This window comes from Symphalangus syndactylus, chromosome 19 (assembly GCF_028878055.3).
Source record: "Symphalangus syndactylus isolate Jambi chromosome 19, NHGRI_mSymSyn1-v2.1_pri, whole genome shotgun sequence".
Classification (NCBI taxonomy): domain Eukaryota; kingdom Metazoa; phylum Chordata; class Mammalia; order Primates; family Hylobatidae; genus Symphalangus; species Symphalangus syndactylus.
The window spans coordinates 80,731,533-80,758,677 of record NC_072434.2 but is presented as its reverse complement, the minus strand read 5'-3'; the positions used below and the strand labels follow the sequence as shown (position 1 = coordinate 80,758,677).

At 41.2% G+C, this 27,145-nt stretch overlaps 1 protein-coding gene and 2 pseudogenes across 3 annotated transcripts in view; 2 read left to right on the top strand and 1 right to left on the bottom strand.

The window, feature by feature from the left end:
- The first annotated feature begins 410 nt into the window (after positions 1-410).
- LOC129458525 (peptidyl-prolyl cis-trans isomerase FKBP3-like) lies at positions 411-1,941 on the top strand (annotated as a pseudogene).
- A 3,873-nt stretch (positions 1,942-5,814) lies between these two features.
- ERO1B (endoplasmic reticulum oxidoreductase 1 beta) overlaps positions 5,815-27,145 on the top strand; it is a 66,979-nt gene continuing 45,648 nt past the window's right edge. For 2 of the 3 annotated variants that reach the window (XM_055234432.2, XM_055234431.2), the window contains exons 1-2: positions 5,815-6,143; positions 17,899-18,018. In XM_055234432.2, coding sequence (XP_055090407.1) covers positions 6,042-6,143; positions 17,899-18,018 — 222 coding nt within the window. In that variant the 5' untranslated portion in view covers positions 5,815-6,041. Of the gene's footprint in view, positions 6,144-17,898; positions 18,019-19,308; positions 25,270-27,145 lie in introns of those variants that run through there. The other variant, XM_063613451.1, reaches the window with a different exon arrangement.
- On the bottom strand, positions 19,643-19,822 carry LOC129458998 (uncharacterized; annotated as a pseudogene).

The following is a 27,145-nucleotide window of genomic DNA, read 5'->3' as shown; positions in this document are numbered from 1 at the left end:
GAGGTACAGAAACAACTGGATTGGTTACAGCTTGGCATTTGCCTTATTTTAACACGGTTCAAACAGTTGGCTACATTTCTTTGGCCAAAACTTAGTGACTGGCACAGATGTGGGCCACTGTTGGTTTATACCTCCAGTTGTTATAGTTCATGATGTATAGAAAGACGTATAGAAAGACCTTTTTTTTTTTTTTTTTTTTGGAGACAGAGTCTGGCTCTGTCTCCCAGGCTGGAGTGCAGTGGCACCATCTCGGCTCACTGCAAGCTCCACCTCCCGGGTTCACGCCATTCTCCTGCCTCAGCCTCCCGAGTAGCTGGGACTACAGGCGCCCGCCACCACGCCTTGCTAATTTTTTTGTATTTTTAGTAGAGACAGGGTTTCACTATGTTGGCCAGGATGGTCTCGAACTCCTTTAGGCTGAAATTAAATATGTAAGGAAGCCGCTTGAGGCTAAACTTAATAGGCTTTAGTGGCTTAACCAGAAACAAAGACTAAGAACCCATGACTGTATTATCTCTCTCCGACACCTCTGCGACCCACTGTCATAATTGATCTTGGCCAAGTCAATTATATATTATGATTGCTTACAATGAAGGAATTGCACTGATTGACATAGCTAGCCCTGATCCATCTCAGATTAGGAAATATAAGAGGCTCATAAATTCTTCCATTCAAAAAATGTGGTCAGTTTTCGTGTAAGTCGCTTCCAGGTAACTAGGTTCATCTAACCTCGGTGGTGATAGTAAATCATAAATTACATAAGCTACAATAGGCATACTGTTGCCATTTCTGGTCAGCCAGTGTCCTGACGTGTGCTTTTTGGTGTACCACAATCAAGACATCTGCAGGAACTGTGGCTGGCTGGCTCAGTGAGGCACAGGCAGCGGGGGAAGATGGCAGTGGCTGTTCCACTGCAGGCATGAACCCTGGAGCAGCTGCACAGTAAGCACCTGCCCAAGGGGGACTTTATCAAGTTTCTGCAGGACCACAATTCAGATTCATTTCTTGCAAAACATAAATTATTAGGAAACATTAAAAATGTGGGCAAGACAGCTAACAAGGACCATTTGGTTACAGCCTATAACCATCTTTTTGAAACTGAGTGTTTCAAGGGTATCAATACTGTAAGTGTTTGCAAGTGAAAAATGTGAAGCTTAATGAAGATACACCCAAATAAACCCAAAGTCTGGAGAGACTCTGGCTGAGGGTCCATCAAAATATGCAAAATCTGTTCTAAAAACCCGAGATAAGGCCACGCGCATTTGCTTATGCCTGTAATCCCAGCACTTTGGGAGGCTGAGGCAGGCGGATCACCTGAGGTCAGGAGTTCAAGACCAGCCTGACCAACAGAGAAACCCTGTCTCTACTAAAAATACAAAATTTACCGAGCAAGGTAGCACATGCCTGTAATCCCAGCTACTCGGGAGGCTGAGGCAGGAGAATCGCTTGAACTCGGGAGGCGGAGGTTGTGGTGAGCTGAGATCGCGCCACTGCACTCCAGCCTGGGCAACAAAAAGTGAAACTCCATCCCCCCCGCAAAAAAAAAAAGGAGATGAACAGCAGTGAATAACGTCTCTCCTTTTTGGGAGATGGGGAGATGTTGTTCACGGCTGGTATACAGGAACACTACAAGATGGGACTGTTTTTGATACTAACATTCAAACAAGTTCAAAAGAGAAAAACACCAAGTCTTACAGTTTTAAGGTCACAGTAGGCAAAGTTATCACAGGATGGGATGAAGCACTGTTGACTGGGTAAAGGAGAAAAGACTCGATTGAACAGTGAAGCAGAATGGGCTTATGGAAAGAAAGGGCAGCCTGATGCCAAAATTCCACTAAATACAAAGTTCGTTTCTGAAGTGGAATTAGTGGATACTGATTGAAATAGCAGTGCTTCAGCTCTAAGGATATCAGCAACAGTGATAAAACTTGGCCTTGAAGAAACTTATGTAACTAACTAGAGCTTGTTACTATTGGAAGGGAAGAGTCACCTGGAAAATTCAGGGTTAAAACTTGTTCGAGGTGGGTGGATCACGAGGTCAGGAGTTTGACGCCAGCCTCGCCAGCATGGTGAAACCCCATCTCTACTAAAAATACAACAAATTAGCTGGGCATGGTGGCGCGTGCTTATAATCCCAGCTACTCGGGAGGCTGAGGAAGGAGAATCGCTTGAACCCAGGAGGCGGAGGTTGCAGTTAGCCAAGATTGCGCCATTGCACTCCAGCCTGGGTGACAGGGCAAGACTCCGTCTCGAGAAAAAAAACTTGTTTAACCTGATCCTAACTTTTCAGAAATGTAATCCCTTATAAATCCGTGAAGTCCAAAATGTTTTACACTACAACTGTGTAAAATACTGGTCAAGGAGAACTTTTTCCTTTTACCTCATGTTGTAAACTAAATGGCTGAATAAAAATATATCCACTTGCGGGGGGCGTGGAAAGACATCTGTGATAATTTAATGAATGTGTGAATACAAGCTGAGGTAAAGGAAGTGATTTCGAATGGAGTACTCAATAAAAACTCAGCATCCTGAAGGAGACATCTGTTGCCTTTGTCTGACCAGCATCCCTTTCCCCTCTATTAAAAATAGAAAGTTGTTTGAGGCCAGCCTGGCCAACATGGTGAAACCCCATCTCTTCTAAAAATACAAAAATTAGCCAGGTGTGGTGACACACTTTTGTAATCCCAGCTAATCCAGCCTGGGCGACAGAGTGAAACTCCGTTTCAAAAAAAAAAAAAGGAAGAAAAGAAACAGAAAGTAGTAGTTTGTGCAACTACCTCTGGCTCATTTCTTGTGGTCTGTAGGACTGTGAATCAAGGTGCTCACATTCTACCTGCAAGCTAACCTCCAGAAAGAATGTGAATTTTGATAGGAGGGACAGAAGACTAAAAGCGATGGGAATTGATAAGTATAATGGCAATGCCCTAGAAGAGACTGTTCAATCATGAGTTGTACTCTAATTTAGAGTCCCTGAATTCTGTCCTGATGGACTTACCTTTCTAGAGGTTTGTGGTGAAATCTGCCTCAGTACTGTAAGCAATTTGACATTTTTTTCATTTGCTATTTCAAAAAAAATTAGAGCTAGAGCTGATTTTTGTGGCGTGCAATCAAAGGGGTTTAGTGTATGCACTTTCTTCCTGTTTCAACTTCTAACCACAGCCTTAGGAATGGGAAGGTTCTAACTGAACATCATCTGCAGGAAGCATGGGTGATAGCACATCCCCAGGGCCTCTCACTATGCTGGTTTCAGTGTAGCTGATTTTAGGGAAAGCAGAGGTAAATCAGCCAGAATGAGAGAACAAAGAGGGGGGCTGCCTGTTCACAAAGGAACAACCCCGTCATACCACTCTTAACAGTGAACACTAAAACAGATCATGACAGACACCACTCTAAGTGAGTCTTGGTATGCCCATATCTCATGACAAACACCTGCTATTTCCAATTTCATTCACCAAGAAAAATCTCATTTGTCCCTAGAAGTTATGTGTAAGTCTTCTGAGCTGAAAACAAAAGCAAACGGGGAGGTTTGTTGCTGTGACTTTCTGGATTAGGTAACTAAGGACAAAAGCTATCTGACCCCTGTCTGCATTAAAGTTCCCTGTCCACTTTGTCTCTCTCTCTTTTTCTTTTTTTCACTCCACCCCCGAACCCACTTTCTTCCTTTGTTCTTTAATAACAAATATTTCAAGCCTCTGGAAAGCCATGAATTCTGCCTTTGATATCCAGGTACTAGAGATTCCTTAAAGAACCCGAGATTTTATAATAGGAAAATTTATAACCCACAATTTAAAAAAGAAGTTTTGCATAACAAAATTCCAGGAAGTATGTGTTATTGACAACCTCAAATACAGCACAGACATGGAATCTTTTAAAAAGTCTACCAAACTTGATAAAAAGTTTGTCGTATCAAAAGCACACTTATATGAAGGGAAGAAGGCAGTGAGCACATAGGAAGTATAGGTTTGGAAGAGAAAAGGAGACATGGAAGAATAGCTGGAAAAATCAAGCAACAATTTTTTTTTTTTTTTTTGAGACAGAGTTTCGCTCTTGTTGCCCAGGCTGGAGTGCAATGGCGTGATCTCAGCTCACCACAACCTCCGCCCCCCGAGTTCAAGCGATTCTCCTGTCTCAGCCTCCCAAGTAGCTGAGATTACAGGCACGTGCTACCTTGCCCGGCTAATTTTGTATTTTTAGTAGAGACAGGGTTTCTCCTTGTTGGTCAGGCTGGTCTCGAACTCCCAACCTTAGGTGATCTGCTCGCCTCAGCCTCCCAAAGTGCTGGGATTACAGGTGTGAGCCACCATGCCCAGCCAATTTTTTTTTGCTTTTAAGCTAGGGAAGATCTGGACAGTTTGGAGGCAGAAGGGAAAGAGTTGCTGGAGAGGAAAAGGACAGGCAGGGCTGGCTTCATGGGCACGTGACCTATGCAGTCAGCCACCCCAGGACCCTGCATTTGGTTTAATGCTCTGCTGGTTCTGAAAGGTATAAACCACTATGTGGTAGGCTGATTAATGACCCTCTATTTATAAATCCTCATCCTAATCTCTGGAACCTGTGAATATGTTATCCTACATGGCAAAAGGGACTTTGCAGGTGTGATTAAGGATTTTGCGATAGGATGGTCTGTAACCAATGTAATCACAAAGGTCCTTATACAAGAGAGACAGAAGAGTTAGGGTCACAAGAGAAGGCATGTGACGAGGGAAGCAGAGAGAGTGAAGGAGATGTGACCATAATGTGAGGTCATGAGGTAAGGAATGCAGGTGGCCTCCGGAAGCTGGAAAAGGTAAGGAAACACATTGTCCCAGAGAGCCTCCAAAAGGAACACAGCCCTACAGGTCCATTTTGGACTCCTGATCTCCAGTACTATAAAGTAATGCATTTCTTTTGTTGTATGCAACTAAATGTGTGATAGTTTCTTACAGCATCAATGAGAAACTAATACATGCTACATAAACACAAGGGACATGGATTGTTTTGTAGAAATCAAAGACATTAATAAAACTAATAGCAGTTACCATTTATTGAGTGCTTCCTAGGTGCTAGGCACTATACTCAGCTCTTTCTGTATCTAATCTTATGTAGCAGTAGAACAAGACATGAGGTGGGAATTAAGGCCCAATAACTAGCTAGAATGTTTTAGAGTTGGGATCTGCGCCCAATCTATGTAACTCTTAAGTTTTTTTGTTACACCCCATCCCCATATTTCATCATAAGCCTTTGGGTTTGTCTTCATTCTTTAGCATGCGTTATACTCGCACGTGTCAACCTAGGAGTCGGGCTGGGGCGGGGCAGGAGATGACATCCACATCTAGGGTGCATGAAATTAAAAAAGAGCCGAAGCCCCTCTACAAGTCACAGGTAGCTTACATAGGCACCCACAGCAGATGTGAGGCTACAGAAAAATGAATGAGACAGAGAACACGCTTCAGACCGAAAGTCAAAGATCCCGCACCGTTCGTTCCTAACTCGCCCGCGTACTGGGTGAATCCTGGAGCCTGGCGGCTGCGAGGACTCCGGGAGCGACAGCAGGGACCGACCCAGAGAGGTCCTCAGCCTGGTTTCCCGGAGAAGAGGTCGCCCCGCTTTCCCCGCCCGCACCTCCCGGAGTTTTGGAGGCCCGCGTGGTCCCGCCTCATTGGCTGCCGTGGAGCCCGAGGCCTCGGGGAGGCGGGGCGGCCTTCGCAGTTGTAGTTTCGAGTCCTCCTGTTCAGCGGCTCCGCCTTCCTGCCGCGGCGCCTAGGCGACCGCCCAGGACCACAACTCCCACAAGGCCCCGCGCTCGGGGGGCGTGGCCGAGGAGCCAAGCGAGCCGGGGGCGGGGCCGCCTGGGAGATGAAGTGGGGGCGCTCGCCTTTCCTGCCTCACTCGCAGCTGTCGGGTGTTAGGGGAAGAGTCGCCTGCCTCCGGACCGGAGTGCAGACCTCTGACCCTGGAGTCGCTTGGCCGCTGGGAACCGTTCTCTTGGGTCGTCGCCTGGGCCTCCCGCCGTTTCCCGGCCCCGAGGGGCCCAGCTGGCCGCGGCGTGGGGAGAGGTCAGCATGAGCCAAGGGGTCCGCCGGGCAGGCGCTGGGCACGGGGCAGCGGCCGCGGTGCAGCTGCTGGTCACCCTGAGCTTCCTCCGGAGCGTCGTCGAGGCGCAGGTAAGCCCGAGTGATGGCGGGCCAGGAACCCCCGGCCGAACACCCGCGGCCACTACACACGGGCCGCGGCTGTGACGCGGGGAGGGCCGGGCCTGGCCGGGCCAGAAAAGAGGTGATTTCTGGAGAGCAGAAAACCCGGGGAGCAGAGACCTGACCGTCCAGTGCGGGAAACATCTGCGAACCGCCCGCAGGGTGGGGGGACGGCGACACTCCGGTAATGGCAGTCAAAAGAGGAAGATGGTGACGGTCCCCCCGAGCTGTTTTCGTTTTTTCCTCTCGGATGTTTTAAGCGGCTGGGAGTGTGGCGGGAGATGGGACGGGCATGAACCACCTGGGCTGTCTTGAGAAGGGAGCGAGGGCCCAGAGAAACGGTGACGTCCTTCCCTTCAGGAGTTAGCGAGGGAGGGAGACTGAGAGTAGGGGGCACTCCCCGCAGACCCCCGAGGCCCCGCCAGGCGCAGGGGATTGGGAGGGGACAAGACTTCGCTCGAACTGTCGGACTAGAGCTTTCTGGGCTTTTACCCTTCCTCGAGCACCTTCCCTTGCTCAAGATTGCTTTATTTTTACCCAGCTGAGCTGTGTCTGCCAAGTGGCATCGCCAGGTAAGTCCCAATACGAGACTGGGTGGGGGGTATGAGTCTGGCGTTGTGGCTCATGGATGGAGGCTCTGGCTCTGGCAGTCGTGAGGTGCTGGCTGGTTGTTGATGTGAAGCGATGATTGCAAGTGTTCTCAGTGTGCTAGAAATCTGAGGCTTAGCTGACCAGATCCTTTCGCCTTCAGAGAGGTGTTTGCTTCTATTCAGTAGAATTTGAATTGATTGCCAGGTGCTGCTGCCTGTTGTCTGCACCTGCTGCAAGGTGGCAGCACTGCTAAGGGCCAAAAAAATAAAACGAAGGTCTCAGGTGGCCTGATAATGAGGGGCGATGTCATTTGAGGCAATTAGTGCTCATCTAAGAAAAATTGAAGGTGACTGTGAGTGTAACCGTGAAAACATATTTTTCTGAGTTCAGTCACTTTATTTCATGGTTTTATGGTGCCCTGCACTAAATCCCAGAGTGCCTGAATAGTCCGTTTGTGTCTGTGTTTGAACCATAAAAATAAAAGGGGCAAACTTTTGGTATTGGGGAACATGTTAAAATGCAGATTCTCTGGCCCTACCTCCAGATGTATTGATTGGATCTGGAATGTGGCCCAGATATCAGCATTTTAAACAAACATTGCAAGTACAGTAACTGTAGCAAAGTTATCTTTTGACTACCGCTTGACCTCACTTGGAAAACACTGAGATGGAATAGATAGTGGTAATCTGGGCAGACTTACGAAAGTAAATTTTCCAAATTGTCTTTGGCAAAATTATTTTCTAGTCACTAGTTGAGTGTTTCTGAGTGAAATTTACAATTAGATATTTTTCTGAAGTGAGATTTCCCATTTTCTCTTTTTATATAGCACATATTTATGCTTATCTGTCTAGAAACTTCATTTTAGATTTTTTTCGTTTACCACTAATTATGTGTAATTAATGTTTTATAATTTCATCTGTATTTTTAAAATCCTCGTGTAGAGTTGGGGACTTACTATGTTGTTAGGCTGATCTTCAACTCCTGGCCTCCAGCGATCCTCTTACTTTGGCGTCCCAGGTGCTGGGATTACAGGTGTGAGCCACTGTGCCTGGCCTGCCCCTGTACTTTTAATTCCATTATGTCCAAATGAATATAAATATAGTTCGACAGTTAAAGATTTGTGAATATTTGAAGTAGCATTGTGCCAAACAGTCTTCCGAGTGAATATATTTGGTTTTTGTTGCCAGCAGTACTTTCTTTCTTTTCTTTTTTTTTTTTTTTTTTTGAGATAGTGTCTCACTGTGTTGGCCAGGCTGGAGTGCAATGGCATGTGTTGGCTCACTGCAACCTCTGCCCCACGGGTTCAAGCAATTCTCTCTGCCTCAGCTTCCCAAGTAGCTGGGATTACAGGTGCTTGCCACCGCGCCTGGCTAATTTGTGTGTGTGTGTGTTTCTTTTGTTTGTTTGTTTGTTTTTTTAAGTAGAGACAGGGTTTTGCCATGTTGGCCAGGCTGGTCTTGAACTCCTGACCTAAGGTGATCCGCCTGCCTCGGCCTCCCAAAGTGCTGGGATTATAGGCGTGAGCCACTGTGCCCAGGCCGCCAGCAGTACTTTCTACTGTGCTGTTTTTTGTTTTGTTTTTTTTGAGATGGAGTCTCGCTCTGTGTCACCCAGACTGGAGTGCGGTGGCACCATCTTGGCTCACTGCAGCCTCCACCTCCTGGGTTCAAGTGATTCTTCTGTCTCAGCCTCCTGAGTAACTGGGACTACAGGTGTGTGCCACCACACCCGGCTAATTTTGTATTTTTTATTAGAGATGGAGTTTCACCATGTTGGCCAGGCTGGTCTCGAACTCCTGACCTCAGGTAATCCACCCGCCTTGGCTTCCCAAAGTGCTAGGATTACAGGCGTGAGCCACCGTGCCTGGCCTGATCATCTTTTAGATAGTACTTTAATCTATAACATGGTTACACGTACATTATCTCATTTTATTTGATACATCTCTCCGAAGTGGGACCATTGAGGTAATTGAAGTTCAAAGAACTTAAATGTCTTAATTGAGTGAGTGACTTTACGGTGGAGCCCTAATGTGGAACCCTTTCTGGTCTATCAGTATGTTGGTATTTTCAGTTCTCTCTAGTATAGAAAAGGAGAAGGAAAATAGGAAAATCATAAAGTGGAATTCAGCCAGTTCTTTGACTTCATCCATATAATAAATTGGTAGAAAACTGATAAAGGGAAGAACTAGAATTTTTGAAAACTACCTCTGTTCACAAGAAATCAAAGTCATTTAAGGAGATACATATTTTAAATGTTATCTCCTTCCAAAATAAAAGCAGAAAAATATTTTTGAGCACACAAAATGATACGCGTTTGTATATCTCATGCCCCATTATTGTATAAATGAAATGTAAATATACTTTGGTAAAGCACTGGAAACTAAAGGCATAGTGCATACAAGTGATATAACAATCTTCCTTTAAAAAGTAATTTCAATTAGATATATGTAAGTTTTTCTAAATGCATTTCTGAGGTGGCATAAAATTGAGGAATACACAGAGCCCCTCAATATATGAAAAGCCAGAAACTTAGAACTCAAATAGTGCTATACCAGTCCATTACTCTGAGGGCTTCTCCTAAACCCTAAAGATCTTGAGCTACTTTAACAGTTGCATGGAGTGGAGTGGGCAAGAAATAACCCTGTGTCTGCCCAGTGAGAGGAAACTAATAGGAGGCTCCACCATAATTCATTTCTCGTTTACCCTTATATTGAGGATGTAGCTGTTTGGAGCCTGGACTTCAAACAATTACATCCTCAGTATAAGGATAAATGAGAAATGAAACCCATTCTAAGTAAGGGGAATAAAAGAACTTGCTGGGAGAAGCAGGGAAGAAACTTTGAGAATTTGTAACCATGAGGCAGTCCTCACACAGGTTTGCAAGCCAAATATTCTGGGAAGATTCATAGCAGTCTCAAATTTGTATGCCCCGGGTTACCAATAAAAGCAAATATCCATCACCTCTGGAGGAATTTGTTTTCATCTCAAACCTTGAAAAATTATTGAAGATAAAGTGCCAAGGAGAATAAACAGCTAGCAGTAAAATATCACAAAACACACAAGGAAACAGGGCACCATGAATCAGATATTAGACACAGACAACAGAAACAAACACATAATGACCTTAGGTTCTGAAATTATCAGATAGATAATTTAATATCACTATGTTTAATGTGTTCAAATAAAAAGAAACGAAGTATAAAAGGGAAAAAAGATTTTAAAGAGTGGCCAAAAGATTTTAATAATAATGAATTAGAAGTTCTAGAACTGAAATTTAAAACTCAATGGATGGATTAAATAGCTGATCATATCCAGCTGAAGAAATGATTATTGAATTAGACAACCATTTCATGTCTTTTTTCTTTCTCCTTAATCCTCCATCACCTTTTCATCTATCCTTACTCTCAGTTCATACCTTACTAAAATTGGAGCAATCAGAAGAGAAATTCCATAGAGTAACCCACATCTATCCATTTACTAGTCTCTGTACCCACAGATTTTGACTTCCTGTTGGTTACCATTGATGAACTGTGTGCTTTTATCAAAGGCAGTCCCTTCACTTGTAGGTTAGGTCTCATTCCTTCTTTCCCACTCACGGACATGGCTCCAGTAATCTTCTCTTTCTTTCCTGGATCATCAGTTTTTCCTTCTCAAATGGAATTTTACTGTCATCATGTATTAGTCCATTCTTTTTTTTTTTTTTTTTTTTCCTGGAGTAGAGTCTCGCTCTGTCACCCAGGCTGGAGAGCAGTGGCTCAATCTCAGCTCACTGCAACCTCTGTCTCCCAGGCTCAAGCCGTTCTTATGCCTCAGCCTCCCAAATAGCTGGGATTACAAGCTCCTGCCACAATGCCCAGCTAATTTTTGTATTTTTAGTAGAGATGGGGTTTTGCCATGTTGGCCAGGCTGGTCTCAAATTCCTGACCTCAAGTGATCTGCCTGCCTTGGCCTCCCAAAGTGCTGGGATTACAGGCATGAGCCACTGTGCCTGGCTTAGTCCATTCTTGTATTGCTATGAAGAACTACCTGAGACTGGGTAATTTTTAAAGAAAAGAGATTTAATTGACTCACAGCTGTACAGGAAGCATGGCTGGGGAGGCCTCAGGAAACTTACAATCGGGCAAGTGCTGCACACTTTTAAACAACTAGATCTCATGAGAACTCACTATCAGGAGAACAGCAAGGGGGAAGTCCGCCCCCATGATTCAAACACCTCCCACCAGGCCCCTCCCCAACACTGGGTGTTATAATCTGACATGAGATTTGGGTGAAGAGATAAAGCCAGACTATACATCATAAAACACGCTGCTAATTCTACTGTTTTAAAGTTATCTTTTGATCCACATATTCCTTCTGCCTTTGCCTATTTTTTCTGTTCCCTCTAGAAAATTCAAGAGTTAGATTTAATTTATTCTTCCTATGCTGGTTCTTCTATTTTTCAGCCCATTCTAATCAGACTTTTGCTCCTACCACACCTCTGAAACTGCTCTTGGCAAGGTCACCAATGTCCTCCTTGTTGCTAAGGCTAATGGTTTGTTCTTAAACCTCAGCTTTACCTATTGGCGGCATTTTTTCACAACTCATCACTCACTCCTTAAAATAATTTTTATTCTGACATCCTGGATACTAAACTTTTCTGATTGTCTTCCTGTCTAGTGGACCAGTCTGTCAGCATTCTTTCTTTGTTCTTCCCCTGCCCTTGACCGCTAATCATTTGAACCTCAGGGTTCAAATCTTGTACTCTTTCTTCTCTTTATCTTAGTCATCTCTTCTGGTCTCTTAGCTTTAAATACCAAATGTACAGTGGACTCTCAGTATTAGTCTCCAAGACTAGGATTCTCAGCTTTAGATCTATGTATCCAACTTCTTTTTCAACATCTCCACTTGAATGATTAATAGATATTGCAAACTTGATATAGAAACCACATTTCTGATCTTTTCCCCCAAATCTAATTTTTCCACAGTCTTCCCCCCATTATACATAAGCTCCAGCCAAATTGGCCTCCCTGTTGTTCTTAAACATGGCAGATACATTCTTGCCTGAAAGCCTTTGTACTGTTTCTTCTACCTAGCACACACTTTTCTCGTGTATTCATATGATTCACTCTGTTAGATTTCTGCTAAAGTGTCACTTTATCTGACATGTCTCTTGTCTTAAATGTCCCTGGCCATACCAATATAAAAGAGAAACCTTCTATCCTCACCAAATTCCTGTCACCCTTTGCTTAAAACTCCCCATTGGCTGTCTCACATGGTGTCATCCAAAAATATATTTGGTCTTTATTTCTGATTCCTGACATAGAGCCCTTTAAAACCCTTGGATTTTCTTGTGTCATAGGCGTGCCTTTTGTTACTCATAATGAGCCCCTTTCAATCACACTCATGTTTATAGTAATGAAATGACTTAAGACAGGGACCCTACATAGCCTCAGGATTGGGGGCTGGTCACCACAAAGACCCAAGTGATTAGAAAGTTGAAACTTTTAGCCCCACCAATCTGCAGGAAGGGGAGAGGTGGGTGCTGGAGATCTAGCTCTGTAAGAACTCTTGAACAACTAGGTTTGATGAGCTTCTGGTTTGGGGAATACATTAACTTATTGGGAGGGTGGCATGTTGAGAGAGGGCACGGAGGCTCTGCACATCGCTCTGCCTTAGTAGCTTGCCCAATGCATCTCTCCCATTTGGTTGTTACTGAGTTGTATCCTTTATAGTAATTGGTAACTGTAAATAAAGTGTCTTTCTGAGCTCTGTAAGCCATTCTGGCAAATTATCAAACCTGCAGTGGAAGTGCTAGGAACCCCTAATTGACAGCCAGTCAGAAGAACAAGTGGCTCAGGACCTGAGATTTGTGTCAGGAGTGGCCATCTTGTGGGACTCAGCCCTTAATTTGTGGGTCTGCACTGATGGTGGATAGTGTCAGAATTGAATTGTTGGACACCACCCAGTTGGTCTCAGAGTTGGAGAATTGGTTGGTGTGAGAAAATAACTCAGATTCAGTAAAAGCTAAAATCTTAATAGTGGTCTAATTCTCCTTCTTGCCTATTGCATAGTCCTCCTTATTCCTCAAAAACACTGGGCAAGCTTACTGCATTAGGATCTCTGCAGTCACTCCCAGTGCCTGGAATGCTGTCCCCCCAGATACCTGCGTGTCTTGCTCCTTGCCAAAATTTCATGACACCTTCTGTAACTGTCCTATTTTAAATGGTTAGCAGCCCCAGTTCTGCAGTCTGTTTCCAGTCCCTAGTTTTCTTCTATATCACTTTATTACCCTCTGACATTCTGTACTTTGTTCATTCATTTTGCACCCCCTTTTCCCTATGAGAATGTAAACTCCTTGAGGGCAGAGATTCTTGTCTGTTTTTTTTTTCTTCTAATTTTATATCCCCAGCACTTAAAGCAGTGCAGATCTTATGTTGGGCCTCAGTAAATAGGCTGAATTAATGAATAAGTGAATGGAAGATAGATGTAAATAAATTATTCAGAATGAAATCTAAAGAGACAATGGGATAATAAATATTAAAGAGAACTTAAGATACCTGGAGAATAGAGTGAGAATGTCTAATATGTCTAATTGGAGTTCTAAAAGAATATAATAGAATAGGGAAGAAGCAGTATTGATTTCTGCAGATGAGTATGAAGAAGATAACCTAACAGAAAAGTGAATCAAAGATATAAATAGACATTTTACACAAGAAGAAATATAAATGTGTCATAAAACATATCAACATTGTACCTTATTAGTGCAAATAAGAAAAAAGATAACCTTTCATGCTAACTAGATTGGCAAAAATTAAAGCATAGATTAATATTAAGTATTGGTGAGGATATGGGCTGGCACAGTGGCTCACACCTGTAATCCCAGCACTTTGGGAGGCCAAGGCAGGCGGATTACTGGAGGCCAGGAGTTTGAGACCAGCCTGGCCAACATGGTGAAACCCTGTCTCTACTAAAAATACAAAAATTAGCTGGGCATGGTGGCATGTGCCTGTAGTCCCAGCTACTCGGGAGGCTGAGTCACGAGAATCACTTGAACCCGGGAGGTGGAGGTTTCAGTGAGCCAAGATTGTGACCCTGCACTCTTGCTTGGGTGACAGAGTGAGACTCTGTCTCAAAAAAAAAAAAAAAAATTCATGAGGATATGGCTCAACAGTAACTCCCATTCATTGTTGGGGGGCTGGTAAATTGGTACAACTGTTTTGGAAATCACTTTGCCATTTTCTGAAAAAGCTGAACATATACTTTCAGCGGTTCCATTCCTAAGCATATAACCTGGAGAAACTCTTTTTTTTTTTTTCTTTTGAGACAAGGTCTGGCTCTTTTCCCCAAGCTGGAGTGCAGTGGTGTGATTTTGGCTCACTGCAGCCTCGACCCCCTGGGTTCAGGTGATCCTCCCACCTCAGCCTCTTGAGTAGCTGGGACTACAGATGCTCACCACCAGAACTGGCTAATTTTTGTACTTTTGTAGAGACAGGGTTTTGCCATGTTGCCCAGGCTGGACTCAGTTCTCCTGTGTCCACCTCCCAAAGTGCTAAGATTACACGTGTGAGTCATTGTGCCTGGCCCAACCTGGAGAAACTCTTGCATGTGTTTTTACACCAGGATATGTGTCCAGAAACATTTGTGTAGCAATGTTCTTTAGCCAAATCTGAAAACAATCTAAATATGGATTGTGGTAATTTTCTATTGCTGTTGTGACAAATTGCCACAAATTTAATGACTTAAAAACAACATAAATTTATTATGCTGTAATTCTGGGGGCCAGAATTCTGAAAATGGGATTTACAGGGTTAAAATCAAGATGTCAGCAAGGTTGCATTTCTTTCTGGAGGCTCCTTTTCAAGCTTCTAGATATTGTCATGATTTTTGGCTTATGACCTCTTTATTCCTTCATCTTCAGAGCCAGCAGTGTAGCATCTTCTAGTCTCTCTCTGACTCTGACACTCCCGCCTTCCTCTCTCATGAAGAACTTTGTAACTACACTCGTCTCACCTGAATAATCCAGTATACTCTTTCTACCTCAAGATCCTTAAATTAATCACATCTTTGAAGTCCCCTTTGCCATGCAAAAATAATATATTTGCTTATTTCAGGAATTAGGGACATCTTGGGGGTGGGGCATTCTGTCTACCGTATGCATCAAGAGTAGAATGGATAAATTATGATATTCTAATAAAATGTAACACTTGCAACAGGGAAAATGAATGAGGTACTACAAACCTCATCATCATAGATGCCATAATAAAGTGTTAGCAAAAGAGGCACATCACAGAAAAATTCACAGATTAGATTCCATTAATATTAAAGTTCAGAAATGGGGGGAAAAACCTCAAGCATATTGTTTAGGGATGCATTACCAGAAAAGGAAAAATTGATAACAAAAACAAGATTTACTTCTACCTTTAGGGAGAGGGAGGTAGATGTAATTAAAGAGGAGCTTAAAGGATACTGGCAGTGTTTATTTTTATTTTTTATTTTTTTCCTAAGATTCAGGGGGTACATGTGCAGGTTTGTTACATGGGTATAGGGAATTTTTCAGCTCTTGTCCCGCTCTCTCCTCACCTTTTGGGGTCCGCAGTGTTGTTTCCTTCCTTATGTTCACATATACTCAGTGTTAGCTCCCACTTACAAGTGAGAACATGCAGTATTTGATTTTCTGCTTTTGTATTAATTCACTTAGGATAATGGCCTCCAGCTGCATCCATGTTGCTGCAAAGGACATGATTTCATTTTTTTTAAATGGCTACTTAGTATTCCGTGGTGTACATGGACCACATTTTCTTTATTCCATCCACCGTTGATGGGCACTTGACTATGTGATGATTGCATGACTTCACTACTGTGAATAGTGCCATGATAAACGTTCAATGCAGGTGTCTTTTTGATATAATGATTTCCTTTGGGTAGATAGATGTCCCGTAGTGGGATTGCTGGGTCAAATGATGGTTCTACTTTTAGTTCTTTGATAAATCTCCATATTGTTTTTCATAGGTGTTGAACTAATTTACACTCCCTCTAACAGTGTATAAGCATTCCCTTTTTTCCACATCTTTGCCAACATCTGTTTTTTTGTTTTACTTTTTAATATGATACTGGCAGTATTTAAAAAGCTTTTGGTGATACACAGGTTTCTGTCTCAGTAGTCTTTTAAAGGTTACAAATATGTACCTGGCAACTTTGTTAACCCATCCCCTACCACAATTAAAATGTTTTAAAGAAGTAAAATATGGTGCTTTATAAACTAAAAGTCAACAATTTAAGAAAAATTTATAAGAACAAAAAAACTCAAGCATATTGTTTAGGGATGCATTACCAGAAAAGGAAAAATTGATAACACAACAAAACCAAGATTTATTTCTACCTTTAGGGAGAGGGAGGTAGATGTAATTAAAGAGGAGCTTAAAGGATACTGGCAGTATTTATTTTGTTATTTAATTATATATATATATATATATATATATATATATAAAGAACAATCACTAGATAAAATATTTTTAAAACCTAGAGAGCTTTTTGGTTTGTATTTTTTTCCTATTTAGGGGCTAACATTTGAAGTCTTTACAAACATATTTCAGACTGGCTGGGGAGGAAGGAAAAAATAGAACTCGCAGTCTTGTAAGTAGTAAGTGAGAGCAATGGAATGAAATTTGGGAGTTAGTGACAGGATCCTAGTGAGTCGGACAGCAAAGTAAATGTAACTCTAGAGCCAAAATTCTTGATAATGATCACTTATCTCAAGATAATATAGCCCTAACTCTGTTGAAGGGAGTCTGGGGACACATTTATACTCCTAGGGAGAGAGAATGAGAATGAAACAGCTTGCAAGGACTGGTTTCCAATTTCTGATCATTACTTGCATATATTCCTCCTATGGACCATATAAATAACCTTTAACAGGCTGAGACCCATTTTTTGTTTTTTGAAAATTTTAGTTGTAAGCTCATATGCGGTTGCAAGAAATAACACAGAAATCTCATATACTCTTTATCTATTTATCCCAATGCTAACATCCTGTAAACATGTAGTACAGTGTTATAATTGGGACATTGACAGTGATAGAATCTACTGATCTTGTTCAGATTCTCCCAGTTTTACTTGTTTTGTTTGTGTGTGTATGTATTAGTTCCATATAATTTTATCACATACATAGGTTCATGTATTTACCATCACAGTCAAAATACTGAACAGTTTTGTCACCACAAATATTCCTTCTGTTGCCCTTTTATAACCACACTGTTTCCTTCCTACCCTACCTACCCCACCGTCCATCCGCTACCCCAGTCCCTAATCCCTGGCAACAAATATGCTTTCCATTTCTAAAATTTTTTCATTTAAAAAGTGTTCTGTAAATGGAATCATATAGTGTGTAACCTTTTGGCTTGGCTTTTTCATTCAGGATAATTCCTGGAAGATAAATCCAGGTTGTGCATATCAGTCAATAAGTTCCATTTTTAATTTAGCCGAAGATTGTTTTATGGAATTTCGGGACTCTAAATTCACTTTGAAAATACCAATTTCTCTTCTTGGATTAGCAAATAATCTTTGAATAGTGGTTAAGATCATGATTTTAAAGTCTGATAGATTGGGAATAAGTTTCATTTCTACTTTGGAAAAATTACGATAAGGCTGCTAAACCTTAATTTCCTTATATATAATATGAAGGTTATAATACCTCATTCATGGAATACTTTTAAAGAGGAAATGAGATAATGTGAAGCTCTTTATGCTGCGCCTATCATGTAAGTGTTCCATAAATGGCCACCTGAAGGAAAGATAAAAGACCATGGGTTACTATAGCAGTATTATTACAGTCTGTAACTTCTAGGTTAGTTTGGGAAGATATTGCTTTGGTATTCCAGTGGCCACTTGGATTTCATATATGTTTAAGTAGAGGAAGGAGAATTCAATATTCTCCAAGTGCTAAAGAAAAATGTTCTTCCAAATGGGTATAGCTGATCTTTCTATTGTTTTTTATTTCATGGACCACAGTAAAAAGTAAGTTGACTGCTTTAATGTTGTATCTTAATCAGCAAGTACTGGCTAAGTTGAATGAACAAATCACATTTTTATATAATAGTGTAGATTTGTTAAGGTTGAAACATCAGTAGTTTACATATTTTAAATTATATAAATTCTAGGTCACTGGAGTTCTGGATGATTGCTTGTGTGATATTGACAGCATTGATAACTTCAATACCTACAAAATCTTCCCCAAAATAAAAAAATTGCAAGAGAGAGACTATTTTCGTTATTACAAGGTAAGGTTGTAATTTTTTATTCTGTTGATATCAAAGGTTTATATGTGACCTTTATGATCCTTTTGAAAGCCCATTTCAGTTCCTCTCAGCATCCTGTGTATATCTTTCATCATTGAATTTGTTATGTATCGTAGTGAAAACCTATTGATCTTTTTAAACAGTACAAATCTTAGCCCCCTTCCTTTGTATGGGGAGTTCCTCATTTTTCAGTTTTGGTTTTTAGGCAGAGACTACTCTCTCTACAGAAGCTGAAAATGCCACAGACTTATTTTGTCAGCCTCTCTTATAACATAGTTCTGCCATCTGGACACACCTACTCAGCCTTTGAGTTCTGCTGATGGCAGTGTGCTAGCATTGTTAGCAGTGGAAAGGACCACAGCAGCATCTTTGTTGGATCTCTTTCTGAGAGGGCTGGCAAAACAGGCTGAGGCTTCAAGTAGACCACTACCAATAGTAATGTTCCAGAATTGGTTCTTAAATCTAGTAATAGTCTACTCTAGACCTTTACAAAATAACTGGTGATAGTTTAAAGGCAGCAGCAATCTTTAAATATAGCAGTAAGGCAATATTCAAAAGAACAGTGTTTTAAATTTTAGAACAACATTTTATTTTATTTTTTATTATTCTTACTATTTTTGAGATGAAGTCTTGCTCTGTCACCCAGGCTGGAGTGCAGTGGCACAATCTCAGCTCACTGCAACCTCCGCCTTCTCGCTTCAGGCGATTCTTCTGCCTCAGCCTTCTGAGTAGCTGGGATTACAGGCGCCCGCCACCATACCCGGCTAGTTTTTGTATTTTTAGTAGAGACGGACGGGGTTTCGCCATATTGGCCAGGCTGGTCTCAAACTCCTGACCTCAGGTGATCCACCTGCCTCGACCTCCCAAAGCGCTGGGATTACAGGTGTGAGTCACTGTGCCTGGCCTAAATATATATATATTTTATTATTTAATAATATAGGTATGTTTTTGTTTTTGCTTTTTTTAGAGACGGGGTCTTGCCATGTTCGTCCAGGCTGATCTCGAATTCCTGGCCTCAAGTGATCTCTCTCTCTCTATATATATATGTATATTTGTTTCCTAGGCTTAAGTCAGCTAAATTAAATTTTGTTTTTTTTTAGGTGGAGTCTCGCTCTGTCGCCCAGGCTGGAGTGCAGTAGTGTGATTTCAGCTCACTGCAACCTCCGCCTCCCGGGTTCAAGCAATTCTGCCTCAGCCTCCCGAGTAGCTGGTATTACAGGCGCCCACCACCACGCCTGGCTAATTTTTGTATTTTTAGTAGAGACGAGGTTTCACCATGTTGGCTAGGCGGGTCAAATTAAATATTTTTGAGGCTTAAAAAAAAGCTAGTATCTTGTGCAGAAAGATAACAAATAAGAGAATTAAAGATTTGGGAACACATCTCTCTTATCAGCACCAGGAATATCCAAAAAAGGTTATGTATGTTTCTCCTCTGTAAAAAATCCTTTAGGAAAGCATATTTCATGAATTTATTTCAAAGAGTAATCTATACCTAAATAAACTATTGAGTGTCTGTTACTCTAGGCATTTTACATACGAATAAGACATGTGCTTTTTTTTTTTTTTTTTTTTTTTTTTTTTTTTTTTTTTTTTTTTTTTTTTTCCGGAGGGGTGCACGGTTCCTGGAAGTACTGCAATACCAGGTCGATGTGAGGAGTGGATGGAGCAGGCTCCTATTCCATCTCCCTACTCCAAAAATCCATTTAATATATTGTTCTCGGATAGAGGACATATCAGGTATTAACAGATACTTCACTTGATCTTAGCCAAAAGGCCGGGAAGTGATTGGAGAGACAGGTGCTTCTTTAAATTCCCACCACTAAATCTATAAATCTAAGTGCATTTGTAGCTGCTTTCTCTTATTTCTTTTCTACCATAACATTGAACTATATGAAATATTTACTTTTATATTTCAAAAATGGTTGAACATGCCAGTTTCATATGGCTCAATGTAATACAATGGGGGAAGTGTTTCTTGTATCAAAAATCATCTCTTCACAAGAGGTCCAGTTCACATCTCTACATAATGTTATGTCCCTCACTCTTTCACTCCTTCACTTTGGGTTTGTATCTTCTGTTTCTCTATCCCTAGCAGGCTTGGTCAGTAGAAGTACTCAAATATTTGAATGTTTGAATGAATGTCTCATTTAATCTTCACACAAAAATTTTCTCAATATTAGTCACATTTTTCAAATGAAGAAGTAATAGTTTAGGTATTCCAGGTAGGGTATTTTTGTTGGCTAACAAACAAAACAGAAGTTTTATTAAGAAAAGATATGAAGTAGCTAACAAAATTGAAAGACAAGCTGAGGAAGCATACTTCAGAAAAGATAAAACTAAAGCTGGAACTAATTACCAAAATTTTCTTTAAGGAACCACTGGGATTTTGTATCAAGTTAACTATTTTCCCATATTTTCCAAACTTTATGCAAGAGTTGTATTTCTGTCCAGGTAGGGTCATATGACCCCTTGGACCAAAAGAAGGAAGGACACTTTGGTTAACAGTCCCATTTGCATGAGTAAAAGTGGAGTCATTGTTTCCCAAAGGGAAATGAGGGACTGTTACAAAAGAAGGAATAATGGAAGTTGGATAGGCAAAAGTGACAATGTGACTCTTGGCTACTCAACAATATCATTCTTCCTCTTACACATGCAGTTTAAAAATGTTCTGATCAACACAGTGAAATTATTCCATATGAAACCAAAACATGCTCATACCCTCTCACAGAGGAGGGTTAATGCCATGATCTAGTTAATGCATTCAGCTCTAACTCTAGGATATTTGGGTGATACCTACTCCTCTTTTTGTTCTGTCAGCCTATAAAAGAAATAAAAAGGAATATACTCTACTCAATATACTCTACCTACCACAGTGGCAAAAGAAAGGAAAGCTTTAAAAAGAAAAAGCTAAGAGAAGAGGTTAATTTATTATTATGTTTTTTAATTTTAATTTTTTTTTTTTGAGACAGAGTCTTGCTCTGTTGCCCAGGCTGGAGTGCAGTGGTACACTGTGGTTCACTGCAACCTCACCCTCCCAGGTTCAAGTAATTCTCCTGCCTCAGCCTCCTGAGTAGCTGGGACTACAGGCCCACACCACTACACCCAGCTAATTTTTATATTTTTAGTAGATACGGGGTTTCACCATGTTGGCCAGGTTGGTCCGCAACTCCTGATCTCAGGTGATCCACCCACCTTGGCCTCCCAAAGTGCTGGGATTACAGGCATGAGCCACCATGCCCAGCCAAAAAGAGGTTAATTTTAAACACATGATTCAGCAAGCAAGGAATACAGGTGGAGGTAACAGTCCGCCTTTATGCAGTTGGGCAGTTGGCTGCTGTAGCTGGTATTTCTAACTTCTCTTGTTTACTTCTTATTCCATTCCTTTATGCACTAAATATTTATTGAATGATTAGTTTGTGTCAGGTACTATGGATATAGTAGTGAATAAGACAAAACTGTTCTGATGAGACAAACAATAAACAAGTAAACAATAAAATATAATTTCAGATGCTTATAAGGTAAGTTCTATGGAGAAAAGTAAAGTAGGAGAGAATGAATATTGGGGAATTGGAGGGTGGGAGAGGTAGGTAGCCCTACATTAAAGAAAGCATTTGGGAAAACAAGGTATTTATGCTAATGTAACATTTGAGCAAAGTCCTACCTAATGTGAAAGAGCCATGAGAAGGTTTGGGGAAAGAACATTCCAGGGAAAAGATGTAGAATACCAAGTAAATGGTCTTGAGATAGAAATAAACTTGGTGTGTTGAATAGGCCGAAAGCTGGTATAGCTGGAGGAAAGTGAATGAGAGGGAGAGTTGGAAATATAGGTAGTCACCAGATTTAAAAAACAGTAGGATCGTATTGACCATGTAAGGATGCTGGATTTTATTTTAAGCAGGATAAGAAACTACTGAAGGGATTTTTGTGCAAAAAAGACTGTAAGGGTAGAAGACAAGAAATAGAGGAACCATTTAGGAGACTGTTGCGTTAGTTCATATAAAAACAATACAGATTTGCAATAGAATGCTAGGGCTGAAAAATGTAGAAAATGATCAAATTAGGGTTGTACACAAAAGGTAACACCAGCAAGCTTTTCTGGTGAATTGAGTGTGAAGTATGATGATAGAAATGAAATCAAGGATGATGCCTAAGTTTTGAGTGCACATATACAAGCGCAAATATACATATATGTAAAATCATGACCAAATAGATTTTATTCCAAGAATGCAAGGATGATTCTTGCACTGATGTTGATCATCAACAAAATTCAATATGTGCTCTTGATTTTTAATAAGAATGATGTATATTTCTTAACATGATGATTTCAGTCCTAACATCAGCATAGCTAACATGTCTTGCATATGGGGAAACACTAGAGGAATTCTCACTTAGGTCAGGAACCAAGGCAAGGATACCCACTATCTCCATTAACTGTTGGATATACTACCCAGCACAGTCAAATAAGAAAAAAACAACTATCCAGTGTGATGGCTCTGATTTAAAAAAAAAAAAAAAGAAGAAAAAAAAATAACTAGAGCCATAAAATTTTATTTTACTTTTTTTTTGTATAAATTTAAGGGGTACAAGTGCAGTTTTGTTACATCGATATATTGCCTAGTGGTGAAGCCTGGGCTTTTAATGGAACCATCACCCGAAGAGTGTGCATTGTACCCCTTATAAAATATCTCATCCCTTACTCCGCTCCCACCCTTCTTTTTTTTGGAGACAGTCTCACCTTTGTTGCCCAAGCTGGAGTGCTGTGGTGTGATCTTGACTCACTGCAATCTCCACCTCCTGGGTTCAAGTGATTCTCCTGCCTCAGGTCTCCCAAGTAGCTGGGACTACAGGTGTGTGCCACCATGTCTGGCTAATTTTTATATTTATAGTAGAGATGGGTTTCACCATGTTGGCCAGGTTGGTCTTGAACTCCTGATCTCAAGTGATCTGCCCACCTTGGCCTCTCAAAAGTGCTAGGATGATATGCATGAGCCACCATGCCTGGCCCACCCCACCCTTCTGAGTCTCCAGTGACTACTACTCCACATTCTATGCCCATGTGTACACATTATTTACCTCCTACTAATAAGTGACAATGGAGAGGCATACAGATTTTAAAGGAATAGGTATAACTGTTTCCATTTATAAATGAAAAAAGTTGTCTGGGCATGGTGGCTTCTGCCTGTAATCCTGGCACGTTGGGAGGCTGAGGCAAGTGGCTCAGTTGAGGCCAGGAGTTCGAGACTAGCCTGGTCAACATGGCAAAACCCTGTCTCCACTAAAAATACAAAAAACTAGCTGGGCATGGTGGCGTGTGCCTGTAATCCCAGCTACTGGTTGGGAAGCAGGCAGAGGCATGAGAATTGCTTCAACCCAGGAGGTAGAGGTTGCAGTGAACTAAGATCACGCCACTGCACTCTAGCCTGGGTGACAGTGAGACTCTGTCTCAAAAATAAAAAAAAATAGATAACATGAAAAAAGTTATATGTAAAAAGTGCAAAAGAATAAAACATATATTAATATAGCAAGCCATAAACTTGATATACAAAGAATCAATATCCTCATAAATGTAAATAATAACCATTTAGAAGTTATAACAGAAAGGAAACTACCATTTACATTAGCAATGAAGCCAGGCATGGTGGTGCATGCCTGTAGTCCCAGCTACTTGGGAGACTTAGCTGGAAGTATCGCTTGAGCCCAGGAGGTCGAGACAAACCTAGGCAACATAGCGATACTACTGACTCAAAAAAAAAAAAAAAAAAAAGCAAACAAAATAAAACAAAAAATATATTAGCGATAAAACAGATAAGATACATAGGAATAAGTACATCAAGAAGTATGCAAAACCTAAAGGAGGAAAGCTTTAAAACATTCTTGAAAGACACAAAAGTAGATTTGAACAAATGGAAAGATATCCTTTGTAGCCTAACAATTTTAATTCTCCTCCTAGTTAATATGTAAATTTAATGTGATCCTAATAAAAATACTGAATTTTGGCCTGGTGCAGTGGATCACACCTGTAATCCCAGCACTTTGGGAGCCGAGGTGGATGGATCACTTGAGGTCAGGAGTTCGAGACCCGCCTGGCCAACCTGGTGAAACCCAATCTCTACTAAAAATACAAAAAATTAGCCAGGTGTGGTGGAGTATGCTTGTAATCCCAGCTACTTGGGAGGCTGAGGTGGGAGAATCTTTTGAACCTGGGAGGTGGAGGTTGCTGTGAGCCGAGATCATGCCACTGCACTCCAGGCTGGGTGACAGAGCAAGACTTCATCTCAAAAAAAAAAAAAACAAAAAACTGAAGTTTTTGTTTATTTTCCTGGAGCTAGACAAGTTGTCACAGGTTAGGTTCTCTGGGAAGCATATGCTGAGACAGTGATAAGTGTACAAGAGCTTAGTTAGGGACTATTCTTGGGACCAGCAGTTTGGGGAAGGCAGGGAATCAGGATTGGGCAAAGGGAGATGTCAGGCTGTGATGCAGCCTCAGTGGAAACCTCAGGTAAGCCTGTGGGGAATTCTTAAGATGGAATAACCCTTCCGAGTTAGTCGTCCCCATTTGGGGTGAGAGGTCTAGGCCTTTATATCTCTCCATCAGTTGGTCATTGGATGAAGGCCACCAGAGGAAATAAGGATCCAATCTTGGGTATGGTGGTTCTTTCCACCCGAGGTTGTCTAACTGCAACATTTCCACAACTGAGGTAATTATAACCCCTTTATTCTTGAAGGGTGATCTGAGTAGTATGTTACAGTGTCTACCACAGTCCACTCCTTGCACTGTGTATCTCTGTTGCTGAATCAAAAAATTAGCTTTAAATTTAGCAGCTTAAAACAGCAGGGCTCGGCATGGTGGCTCACACTCGTAATCCCAGCACTTTGGGAGGCTGAGGCTAGTGGATCGTTTGAGGTCAGGAGTTCAAGACCAGCCTGGCCAACATGGTGAAACCCCATCTCTACTAAAAATACAAAAAAAAATTAGTCAGGCAGTAATGACATGCAACTGTAATCCTAGCTACTTGGGAGGCTGAGGCAGGAGAATCACTTGAGCCTGGGAGGCAGAGGTTGTGGTGAACTGAGATTGCACCACTGCACTCCAGCCTGGGCGACAGAGTGAGACCCTGTCTCAAAAAAACAAACAAATAAAAAAAGACTGAAAAGATGCCATTTCAGGAAGACCTAAAGAGTGTGAGAAGGCAAGCAATGTGGATATCTGGGGAAAGAGCATTTTTGTATGAGGTAAGGATCCAGCTTCATTCCTGTGAATGTGAATATCCAGTTTTCCCAACACTTTATCAAAGAGACTATCCTTTCCCTGTTGTGTGTTCTTGGCATTTTTGTCAAAAATCAATTGACCATACCATACTTGGGATTCTTAGGTTTATTTCTGGGCTTCCTAACTTGTTCCATTGGTTGATGTGTCTATTTTTATGCCAGTACCATGCTGTTTTGATTACAGTAGCTTGTAATATATTTTGAAATCACAGTGTGCAGTGAGTCCACCTTTGGATTTTTTGCTCATGATTCCTTTGGCTATTCAGAGTCATTTCTGGTTCCATACAAATTTTAGGATTGTTCTTTTTTTGTTTGTTTTTGTTTTTTTTTTTTTTTGAGGCAGAGTCTTGCTCTGTTGCCTGGGCTGGAATGCAGTGGCACAATCATAGCTCACTGTAGCCTTGAAAACCTTGTGCTGACCTCAACTTACCCTCCTACCTCTGCTTCCTAAAGTGCTGGGATTACAGATGTGAGCTGCTGTGCCTGGCCGGATTGTTTTTTATATATCTGTAAAGAAATGATACAGGAATTTTGATAGGAATTATATTGAATCTGTAGATCACTTTAGGTGATATGGACATTTTAACAATTTAATTCTTCCAATCAGTGAATATGGGATATCTTTCCACTTATTTATGTCTTCAGTTTCTTTCATTAGCGTTTTAGTTTTTAGTGCGTAGATCTTTCACCTCCTTGGTTAAAGTTACAACTATTTCATTTCTTGATGTTATTGTAAATATGATTGTTTTCTCATTTTGGGGGGGATTGTTCATTGTTAGTGTATAGAAATGCCATGGACTTTTGTATGCTGACTTTGTAACCTGCAGCTTTGCAGAATTTATCACCAGTTTATTACTAGATTTTTCGGTGGAGTCTTTAAAGTTTTCTGTCTATGAGATCATGTCATCAGCAAACAGACATTTTCATTTCTTTTTCTATATAGATGTCTTTTATTTCTTTTTCTTGCCTTATTGCTCTGCCTAGAACTTCCAATACTATGTTGAATAGAAGTGGCGAGCATGGGCATTCTTGTCTTGTTTGTAATCTTAGAGGAAAAGCTTTTCAGTTTTCACCACTGAGTATGATGTTAGCTGTGGGTATATGACCTTTATTATGCTGGGGTACATTTTTTCCATACCTTATTTTTTGGGGGTAGTTTTTATCATGAAAGGATGTTGAATTTTGTTATGTTTTTTCTGCATCTATCAATAATCATGTGGCTTTTGTCTTTAATTTTCTTTTTTTTTTTTTTTTTTTTTGAGACGGAGTCTCGCTCTGTTGCCCAGGCTGGAGTGCAGTGGCGCAATCTCGGCTCACTGCAACCTCCGCCTCCTGGGTTCACGCCATTCTCCTGCCTCAGCCTCTCTGAGTAGCTGGGACTACAGGCACCTGCCACCACGCCCGGCTAATTTTTTGTATTTTTAGTAGAGATGGGGTTTCACCGTGGTCTCGATCTCCTGACCTCGTGATCCGCCCGCCTCGGCCTCCCAAAGTGCTGGGATTACAAGCGTGAGCCACCGCGCCCGGCCCATTGTCTTTAATTTTCTTAATGTGTATTATTTTTATTGATTTATGTATGTCAAACTACTCTTGCGTCTCTGGGATAAATCTCACTTGATCATGGTGAATGATCTTTTTAATATGCTGTTGGATTTGGTTCACTAATATTTTATTAAGGATTTTTGCATTTTTTTTCATCAGGGCTGTTGGCCTGTAGTTTACTTTTTTTTTTTTTGGTAGTGTCTTTGACTTCGAAATCAGGGTAAGTACTAGCTTTCTAAAATGAGTTTGGAAGTATTACCTTCTCTTCAATTTTTTTGAAAAGTTTAAGGATTGATTG